The 10,454-nt window shown below is 48.8% G+C and overlaps 1 protein-coding gene across 1 annotated transcript; it reads left to right on the top strand.

The window, feature by feature from the left end:
- Window positions 1–7,066: 7,066 nt before the first annotated feature.
- CCN1 (cellular communication network factor 1) lies at window positions 7,067–10,200 on the top strand. Its single transcript, XM_027536674.1, has 5 exons — window positions 7,067–7,567; window positions 7,878–8,091; window positions 8,443–8,799; window positions 8,926–9,137; window positions 9,252–10,200. The coding sequence occupies exons 1-5, from the start codon at window positions 7,505–7,507 to the stop codon at window positions 9,552–9,554; spliced, it is 1,149 nt and encodes a 382-aa protein (XP_027392475.1). The 5' UTR covers window positions 7,067–7,504; the 3' UTR covers window positions 9,555–10,200.
- Window positions 10,201–10,454: the final 254 nt, after the last annotated feature.

Raw genomic sequence — 10,454 nt, 5'->3', positions numbered from 1 at the left:
TGCATGACCTCTGAGTTGGGGCAACGTCATTATCTTATAGATGAAGAAACCAAGGCAAGAACCTTACATGGCTCAACACTGTTTATAGGCAAAGTTGCAATTCCATGACTGGAAGGCCATTAAAGTGCTTTGTTAGATGATCACTGGGGCTCCAGTGCAAGCCAGGATCCTGACTTGGGTGGGGTTTATAAATCACATCATCTATATATAACTTAGCAAATGATTTTTAAACTAGAGTTCATCTAATTTTTTTCTCTAGTCTAAGGAATACAGAATATTCTCTAGAGAATAAGTCTAATTCATCCTATGCTAATTGTAGTAAAAGTAAAGGTAATGGTGGTGATTGCAGTGGAAATAATTATAATTTATTAAGTACTTACTATATGCCAAGCATCCTGCTGAGGATTAAACATGTCTTATGTCTTTGTTCAGCCCAACTGCCAGAATCCTCCTTCACACTTAATCCTCGGCCCTGCAAAAGTTGGCACAAATAAATGGCTTCAGTCTCTCTGTGTGCTCACGTACTGTGCCCAGATCAAATCCTTTCTCAATGTGGTATGTGTGGTTTTAAGTGGGCATTTAAGAGACAAGTATCTCTGGAAATAAAACCCATAGAAGGTGAAGGTTAATTCTTAATCTCTGAATCTGGAACCAACCCATTTGATAGTGACTTATAATTATATATTTCGGATTGCTCCAGCATGTCTAGAAGATAGATTGCAGGGCGGAGTGGGAGGGGTACCTTCCAGTCCATTCCTTTGAAATGTTTCTATGTTATCAAAAAACAAGATCTGTAAGGTAAAAAGGGGTTAGAAATGCCTGGCTTCCTGTGGACAGATGCCAGGTGAAGAAACTAAACAGATATAGTTCCCACTGGATACAAATGCCTTAAAAAAAAAAAAAGTGTTTCCTACCATGCTGCCAAGAGAATGCCTGCTGCTTACAATATAAATTCAAGGGGAGAAGTAAGAAGACAGAGTAGTGTTTGGGGAAGATGGAAAGTGGAAAATAAGAAAAGACACATTCCAATTTTGTTGATAAAGCATAAACTCTTACAACTGAGTCAAATGACAGCCCTAACTCTTAAACAAATGAAAGCCTAACCAACCTGCCAGTTCAATGGAGCCCATGGTGCTATTCCTTAATATGTCAAGAGAGGCTGAGAGTTACAGAATGCCAGAGCAGGACAAGTTTTCAGAGACATTTGGTCTGGAGATCACATTGGCAGCTCCCACACACTGTCTTCTTGAGTTTTCCCAGGATTAACTTAGATGGCATTTTAACACTGTTTTAATTAATTGTCAATATTTTAAAAATTAAAAGCCTTCGTGTAAAAATTCAGATCACTAGTACCTCTAAAATTTGAGAAAACAAGCAAACACTGGATTTACATTTTCACCTACCAACCACTCAGCCCCCACTCCACCCCTCATAGAGTCTACACTATCCACATTGTTGCCCCAGGCTGAGGCCAGTGTCATCAGACAAAAATCCTTGGAATGGCATTTTGTTACCTGGCTGATCCCTTTGAGCCCTTCAGTGCATATTCCCTGAGCTGGGGCAAAGCCATTATCTTATAGATGAGAGGAAACCAAGGCAAAACCTCACAGGCTCACCACTGCCTATAGACAGAGTCCCAATCAGATGGGCAAGGCCACTGGCAGAAGATCCAGTTGACGTCTCTTGCCAGTTCCCCAAAGGAATTCTATGGCCAAGCCTTACTAGTGGGTCATCAAAGCTCTATTCCCTCAAATATCTTTCCATGTATCAGACTCTTGTTTATCCTTATAGACTCAGATTAGTTCTATATCCATTGCCCAGGCCCAAAAGTGTCAGACTGTAAAGTCGTTCAGGGGAAGGCCAATATTAAAGTCCTCTTTTTGGTGCCATGACATATCATGAGCTCAGAATAAATCTGGGGTTTGAAGAGGATAAGCAATTTGTCCTCATATACATAGGTGATTATGCTCATAACATAACTGGAAAAAAAGTTAAAAGTAGATTGAGTGTATAAGAAGCACCCAGACTGATAAACTATCAAGTAAGTAGCTGTGAAAACTATCTCAGTGACAAATGTAGCTCTTACCAGGCTAACCCTTACTCCAGAAGTAGGACTGTCTGATCAATGTGGCTTATAAGATTAAAGAAGGGTTCCAAAGGCCTAGATACCTTCTCTGTCATCTGCCAAGGTGTCAAAAAGTCTGTTTGCATTAAGGCTTTTTCCGTTGAAATGCAATGACCTTTTCCCTCTCCTCCCCAAGAGCCAGTGCTATGCCGTGCCTAGTTGCTCAGTCGTGTCCAACTCTTTGCAACCCCATGGACTGTAGCCTGCCAGGCTCCTCTGTCCATGGGGATTTTCCAGGCAAGAATACTGGAGTGGGTTGCCATGCCCTCCTCCAGGGGATCTTCCCAACCCAGGGACTGAACCCAGGTCTCCCACATTTTCAGGCAGATTTTTATAGTCTGAGCCACCAGGGAAGCCCAAGAGCCAGTACATAAGGCAATTCTTAGAGGTTTATACAGCTTCAGTTAACTCATCAACTTCTTTTCTATCTGATGCATTTATCCTGGAACATCTGGGTAAGTTGTGATAGAGTTAAATAAAGGTAAGTTTCAGAAGAAGGGACAGGTCTGAACTTCTAAGTGATGGGGAGTACGCACAGCGGTTAAGTGCAAGGTCAGCTAGGACCAAGAAGCCTGGGTTCAATTCAGCTACCTACCTGAGTGCTTTATGACTAAACATTTACCCTCTGTGCCTCCAATTTTTTTCCATTTAGAGAATGGTGTTAACGATGCCCTCAATGGGGCATTAGATAATCAAATAAGTCAATAAATAGCAGGCATTCAAAACCGTGCCTGACACAAAGTGGGCCCTATATAAGCACTGGCTTCTGTCATTATCAGGAGAGGATGACATAAAATTTGGCCCTGAAAGGGACTGATCCAGTTTTACCACTGCTCCTTTCCCAATTTACTGATGAAGGATACAGGGTCCATTAAGGATGTGCAGTTTACTGAAGACTGTAGGCTAGTGGACGACAGAGCTAGGGCTTCCTATCCAGGGGTTCCCCCTCCACGGAACTTATTGATAAGGAGGGAAGGAAGGGTGGTGGGAGATCCAAGAGAGACCGAGAGCGAGCTTCAGCCTCTCTCCCTTCTAGGGATAACGGAACCAAGGCCCTCGGGGACTACTCCCCAAAATTAATTCCTGGTCCCCACTCTCTGGTGGGCTTGATGTCTCAAGAACGCCTGGTTCCGACACACACCCACACCCCCGCGCCTGGGCGTACTCTCCAAGTCTAGCACAGCGCGGCAACTCTGCCCCGTTGGGAGGACGAGTCAACAGAGGGGTGGACGGGAAAAGTGACACAATCGGGCCGGCGCCCTCCGCGCCAGCCTCCCACGCAGCGCAGGGCGGGCCGAGCCCTCGCAACGGGTGCAGGTACTGGTCCCGCGGCCGCGATCTCCGGGGCACGAGCGCACCAGCACGCCCGGCACGCCTGCCGCCCCGCGGCGCGAGGGCCGGACGCGGTCACTTTTCAGCGACGCAGCGGCCGCGCGGTTGCCGGGCCCAGCTCCTAAGGCCGCCGCCGTCGCCTCCGCCCCCCAGAGCTGGATGACGGAGTCTTGAAAGACTTTCACCAAATATGGGCTGGGGCTGGAAACGTCCTGCGGCGCGCGCCGCCGGAAACCTCTAGTCCTGACAACCGCGGTGACTCCGGGTGCGCGGGCCGGACAGCCGGCAGGGGGCAGCGGGCGGCAGGCGGCCGGGCGCCTCTCGGTGCTCGGCCCCGGATCTCTCCCCTCCCCATACCACTCTCGCCGCGCGGCCCCTACCCGCTGTCTCCGCAGAGGTGCGGGGGGCAGCCGAGGCCTTCCCAGCACCATTACCACTCAGTTCCTGCCCCCATCTTGCTCACTGACTCTCCCTGAGATCTCTCGGGGTAGGCTGGGCGGTGGGGAGAGATCGAATAGCCTTAAAGCCGGCCTTTCGTTGTCCCCATCAGTTGTTCTGTTCCTTAAGGTGGCTAAAAAAGTGGAGTTGTGAGACCACCGAGTGCCTGACTGAGGACAAATGCAAGCACACACACAGCTCTTACAGGCACTTTTGTCATCCAAGGCGGCGGTCCTCAGGGTGTGATTCCCCGAACCAGCGGGATCACATCACCTCGAGACTTCTTTGAAACTAATTAGAACTAATTAGAAACTAAGAAACTTCTTAGAACTAATAACAAATTCTAGGGTGGTGCCAGTTGGGTCTGTCATCTACCCAGCCCTCCAGGTGAGTCTGATGCGGGCCAAAGTTGGAGAACCACTGGTCTAGGGCTAGGAAACCGGAGTCGCCAGATTTAGGGTGATTATTATTCTCAGTTGCCGCCAGACAGTGAACCCTTCTTTTGGTGACCTAAAATTCCCTGGCATCAGCGGACGAGAGACGTTCCCATCGCTCAGTCCAAAGCCAGGAGCTGAGAAGACAATCAGCCCCTTCTCCGTGCCCTGCAGCCCAAGGAAACAAGACGGCCCGTTATTCACTCTTGGGGCACCCGGAGAGGGAGGGTGGGGGAGGAAAGAGAGCGAAAGAGCCATGCAGAAGGAGGACCAGAGGACACTTACCCATAAACGTTTGCACATTTACCCTGCAGTCTGTCAACGTGAGCTGCTCTGCAGCTCTCAGCAGAGGAGGCGAGAAGGCAACGGGACGTTTGGGGTTTCTGGACCTTCCTGGAACAGGACTTGAGGAGCTGCTATTCCTCTTGTTTGATGCTGTCATTTACTAGCAGTGGAACCAGGACATAGTATAGGGAAAGGCTGTGCACATAGGTTACTCCTGTCTGTCCGGCTCCCGCGTCCTGGCCCTGTTTGCTCCGGCTTCCCACCCACTCCCACAACACACCCCCTGCTTTAAATGGGCAGCTGACGGTGAGGTTCTGTAAGCTTCTCCTCTGAGGCAAACTCATCCTCCAAGATTCCCCAGATGAAGTCCAGAAACAAACCCACACACTCTTGTTAGAAAACTTTAATCTGATTTTTAATGGAATCTCTGGAATGGTGTGTTTGTGAATGCTGTGCTGCACACTGAATCTCTCTCAGCTCCCCCTTGCCTCCACCCCCTATACAACTTCCATAAAGGAACAAGGTGTATACACGAGCCAGTTGGATCATCTGTCGTAATTTCATTTTTAAATTATGATAGACAGATTGTATGAAAAACAAGGAATTCCAAAGAATTTCCTGCCCTGGGAACAGAAGTTAAGTCTATATTTAACAACATTTGAAGCTGTCAAGAATGCTTTGTGGTTGGATAACAGAGGCAGAAAAATGTTAAAAACGCAGGCTACTGCTATACCCAAATATGGAAATATTGTTACGTCTGGTGTCTGATTCACCATCTGGAAATACTTACAACCATGAAGTCAAATAGAAAAGACCCGCAACAGAAGCCAGGAAAGCTCCTCTCCATTCTTTCTCCACCGCCTCCTCCCACCCTGTACTGCATCTACTCCTAGTCACTTCATTATGGAGGAAACAATACAGAAACTCTACTACAAGAAAAAACAAAAACGCTTTCTAAATAATAACTGGTGAGTTGACTTGGATAGGGCCCAGAAAACCTGACAGTTTATTGTCTTGAAAAGTAAGACCCCACTCCCAACTAAACCTTAAAGATCCTATTCTCTCTAGTAAAAGTCTCTTAGACTTCTGGAAGAGCACTTTTGAATGAATGAAACTTAACTCTTTCCTGCCACAGTTCTCTGCATTGGAGAATGTTTTCATTGCAGTAGGTCTTTATTGTGTTTATCAATCATTCACAGAAAATTACACTGAAGGCCTTCTTAAGCCAGACGGCTCAGTCATTTAGACTGAACAGCCCTAAACATTACAAAGGACAAGAATTTCTCCTAGAGCACATATACATGACAAACTGGCATAATTACTGTGTGTGTTTTTATGAAAATTACACAAGAAGTGTAGTTTTTGAAACTTTGAGGGAACATTTGTCAAGCACACTGATGGTTTTTGAAGTTCAAATAATTTGCTTTGTAAGGGGTCTTCTACTGAATGTGTTGCTCGTAGAAAAAGACCTTAAAATTGCCAACTTTTTTTTTTTTACTACAAAATATTACATCCTAAGACTAATTTCTCTGTATTTAGAGGGCAAAGCATTGCAATTCACTTGAAATGGGAGGCTTCTAAGTAGTCCCAGGAAAGGAGTTAAACTCCCCTGCAAAACTTTCCGTGTCAAGGTGTTTGTTTTCTCCAGAGATTTACTGGGCACAATGGTGCTGGAATCTGGTTTGATTTTGCTGTATATGCCGGTAATGATCTCAATACAAATCACTTGACGATAGTCCTCTACGCTTCTGGCTGTCTGCTTAGTTAGCGTCGCCTCCCGCCTGCGGAGGGAGACTGGAAGGGCTTACCCGGTCTCCTGCATCCGTGCGGAAGTGTAAGACAGCCTTCCGGAGAACTCCCTGCGTTCGTTTCCTCTCGGACTTCCAACCCAGGCAGTGGGCTGGAACTTAAGTGGGAACCTCCAAAAACAAACAAGTACGACGTACCAAAAAGCGGGGGGGGGGGGGGGGGGGGGGGGGGGGTTGATGCGGAATAGGGAAGACCTCTGTCTGGGAATCTGCCAGACAATGGGGGGAGTAGATTTTTTTTCCCCCCCTTCTCATTCATAAATGCCACTGCGGGTATTAATTTGCAATATATTTAACTTGGCTAATAAACACCATGCCAAAGCTTTGGGACTTGATCAGAGCATGCCTCTATGAAGTCCTCAAATAGAGTCCTGGCTCCCAGACACTCCCCCTCCTCGTTCGCCTTTCTCAATAGATAACTTGATTCTCACCTTCGCTGTAAACAGGCAAACAGCTCGCTGCCTTCCCGGGTGAGGGCTTCCAAGGCTGCGGGGTCAACTCGGCATCACCAAACAAAACGACTTTTATCCCTCCCTCCAGGTCCTCCCACCCTCCCAGTCCAGGCAAAGTTCTGAACTCGCCCCCCTCAGCCCTTCCACCACCATCACCATCATCACGCCAAGAAGAGCCCTCCCCAATAGAAGTCGTTATTTAAAGTGGAAAAAAAGGAAGATTGTTTTCTTGACGGGTCCAGGACAAAAAAAAAAAAGTGCAACGGAGCCAGGGGAGGCGCTTGGCAGGAGCCCGCGCCAACCAGCATTCCTGAGATGTTTGAGAATTCTGGAACGCACAGACAGAGCCGACGTCACTGAAACACGCGGCGCCGCGACCGGCCGGTATAAAAGGCGGGCTCTGGGCGCTGGGGCAGACCGCGAGCGAGAGCGCCCCCGAGCAGCACCCGCGTCCTCCGCTACTCCTCGGCCAGGACCTCGGAAGAAGGACGCCCGCAAACCGCTCGCCGCCCCGGCCCTCGCCTCCCCGCCGCCCGGCCCACTACTCCAGCCGCACCGGCTCGTCCGCTGCGCTCTGGTGTGTTGGCGTCTTTGCCTCCGCGCTAGCCGGGACCACTCCTGCGCGCCACGATGAGCTCCCGCACCGCCAGGACGCTCGCCCTCGCCGTCACCCTTCTCCACTTGGCCAGGCTGGTGAGTTCTTAGGCCACCGCTTCCCCTTCCGTTCTCACAGCCCCTTCCCCTTTCCCCGGACGACCCGCGGTTGGAAAAGCTAGACTCCAAAGTTCGGGGGTTGGGGGTGTTTCGGGATAGCTCTTTCTTTAATCCCGCCCTGAAGACCTGCCGGGGGCCTCCTGGCGTTCGCCGCTGCCCAGGACGGCCGGGCTGGACGGGATCAGAAACCCCCGTCTCCTGCCGCCCGGGTCAGACACCCTCGTCCCTTCCTGGGGCGCCTCTCCTGCGTACCCCGCGGAGCCTCACGCGTTTCCTCACCCCCTTCCAGGCTCTCTCCACCTGCCCCACCGCCTGCCACTGCCCCCTGGAGGCTCCCAAGTGCGCCCCGGGAGTCGGGCTGGTCCGGGACGCCTGCGGCTGCTGTAAGGTCTGCGCCAAGCAGCTCAACGAGGACTGCAGCAAAACGCAGCCCTGCGACCACACCAAGGGGCTGGAATGCAACTTCGGCGCCAACTCCACCGCTCTGAAGGGGATCTGCAGAGGTAAGAGGCTTGCGGTTTGGCCCCTTTTAAAAAAAAGAATAGTCCCCGAAGTCCAGAAGTTTAGTAATTTTGAGACCATGTATGGTGATGCTTTGTTGTTGGTAGCTTGGCAGAAAGGCACATGATTTCAGCAGTCTGGAATGCAATTCAGTGTGTCTGGGCCCAACGAAAAGCGCATACGGAAAAGTGATTCCTGACTAACTTATTGTTCTGGCCTGGAGTCTCCGGGGAATTGTAGGAAACTTTACCATAAATTGAATTAAGCAGCAGAAAATATGTATGAGTTTCAGGCCGTAGTTCGGAATCTTACCTTTATCCACCCCTTCCTTTCTTTTTCGGTGCTCTTTGCAGCTCAGTCGGAGGGCAGACCCTGTGAATATAACTCCAGAATCTACCAGAATGGGGAAAGTTTCCAGCCCAACTGTAAACATCAGTGCACATGTATCGACGGCGCCGTGGGCTGCATTCCTCTGTGCCCCCAAGAACTCTCTCTCCCCAACTTGGGCTGCCCCAACCTCCGGCTGGTCAAAGTTACCGGGCAGTGCTGTGAGGAGTGGGTCTGCGACGACGACAGTGCCAAGGACCCTATGGACGACGGGGAGGGCCTCCAGGGCAAGGAGCTGGCCTTCGATGACTCGGAGGTGGAGTTAACGAGAAACAATGAATTAATTGCAGTTGGAAAAAGCGGCTTCTTGAAGCGGCTCCCCGGTAAGTTAAGACTGCGACCTTGCACTGAACCCTATGCCTAGTCTGAAGCTTTAGAGAAATGAGAACTTGAATTTGTTTGTGTCCCTATGTCTCTGAGAACTCTTCCCTCTTGTTTTGTCTGTCTAGTTTTTGGAATGGAACCTCGCATTCTTTACAACCCTTCTTCACACGGCCAGAAATGTATCGTCCAAACAACTTCATGGTCCCAGTGCTCAAAGACCTGTGGAACTGGTATCTCCACACGCGTTACCAATGACAACCCTGAATGCCGCCTGGTGAAAGAAACCCGGATTTGTGAAGTGCGGCCTTGTGGACAGCCGGTGTACAGCAGCCTGAAAGTAAGTGCCTGCGGTGCTGTGCTGTAGACTAGTCCCCTGGGTGTAGACTGGGTGAGAAGGGACCTTCTCTTCCAAGAAAGAGAAAACACTAACTTCCCTTCTCTTTTCTTACAGAAGGGCAAGAAATGCAGCAAGACCAAGAAGTCCCCCGAACCGGTTCACTTTACTTACGCTGGATGTTCGAGTGTGAAGAAATACCGGCCCAAGTACTGCGGTTCCTGCGTGGACGGCCGCTGCTGCACGCCTCAGCAGACCAGGACTGTGAAGATGCGGTTCCGCTGCGAAGACGGTGAAATGTTTTCCAAGAATGTCATGATGATACAGTCCTGCAGATGCAACTACAACTGCCCGCATGCCAACGAGGCTGCCTTCCCCTTCTACAGGCTGTTCAATGACATTCACAAGTTTAGGGACTAAATGCAACTCGGGCTTCCAGCATAAGGGTGGACAAAGTGGGGAGAGAGTGTCAGAATCACAGAGGCATGGGTGGGGGCGGCGGGGTCAAGGGACTTATGGTAGAAGGGAGGCATTGCTCATTCTTGAGTAGTAGTAAGGTATTTGGAAACTGCCAGGTGTGCCGGTGCACATGGACACTAATGCAGCTGCGATTGGAGAATACTTCGCTTCATAGTATTGGAGCACACGTTACCGCTTCATTTTGGAGCTTGTGGTGTTGACGTTCTGTTTTCTGTTTGTAAATTATTTGGTAAGCATATTTTTCTCTAGGCTTTTTTCCTTTCGGTTTTACAGTTGTAAAAGGTAATTAAGATTAGTTGGACAGTTGAAACCTTCATCCTTTGACAGAAGTAAATGGGAAGGGGGTCCGTCCCTTTCTGAAGGTGACACTCTGTGAGTGTCCATGAGAGGCAGCTATCTGCACTCTAAATTGCAAACAGAAATCAGGTGTTTTAAGACTGAATGTTTTTATTTATCAAAATGTAGCTTTTAGGGAGGGAGGGGAAATGTAATACTGGAATAATTTGTAAATGATTTTAATTTTATATTCAGTGAAAAGAATTTATTTATGGAATTAATCATTTAATAAAGAAATATTTACCTAATACCTGAGTGTATGGCATTCAGTATTTTTAGAGAATGTTCAAAGCCATTGGGGACAATCCAGCTTATGCATTCAATCACTGAAACAAGATTTACTGAGTGAGCCAGGAACTGTTCTAGTGCTTGGGACAGAGCAGGGAACTAACTTAAAAAATCTAACAATGATTGCTTTTGTAAATTCAGTAGAGAAAACCTTGGCATTGAAAGTAATCTGTTTTAAAAACACATTGAACCCCAGCCCTTGTACAAAGCATAAGA

Source organism: Bos indicus x Bos taurus, chromosome 3 (assembly GCF_003369695.1).
Source record: "Bos indicus x Bos taurus breed Angus x Brahman F1 hybrid chromosome 3, Bos_hybrid_MaternalHap_v2.0, whole genome shotgun sequence".
Classification (NCBI taxonomy): Eukaryota; Metazoa; Chordata; class Mammalia; order Artiodactyla; family Bovidae; genus Bos; species Bos indicus x Bos taurus.
Note: the sequence above shows the minus strand (reverse complement) of the source record. Positions and strands in the feature narration are given on the sequence as shown.

Bases quoted from the DNA above. Each gene is read 5' to 3' on its own strand.
- CCN1 (XM_027536674.1), top strand. From the start codon at position 7,505: ATGAGCTCCCGCACCGCCAGGACGCTCGCCCTCGCCGTCACCCTTCTC. The intron at 7,568-7,877 runs GTGAGTTCTTAG...ACCCCCTTCCAG, and splicing joins TTCTCCACTTGGCCAGGCTG to GCTCTCTCCACCTGCCCCAC. The intron at 8,800-8,925 runs GTAAGTTAAGAC...TTGTCTGTCTAG, and splicing joins CTTCTTGAAGCGGCTCCCCG to TTTTTGGAATGGAACCTCGC.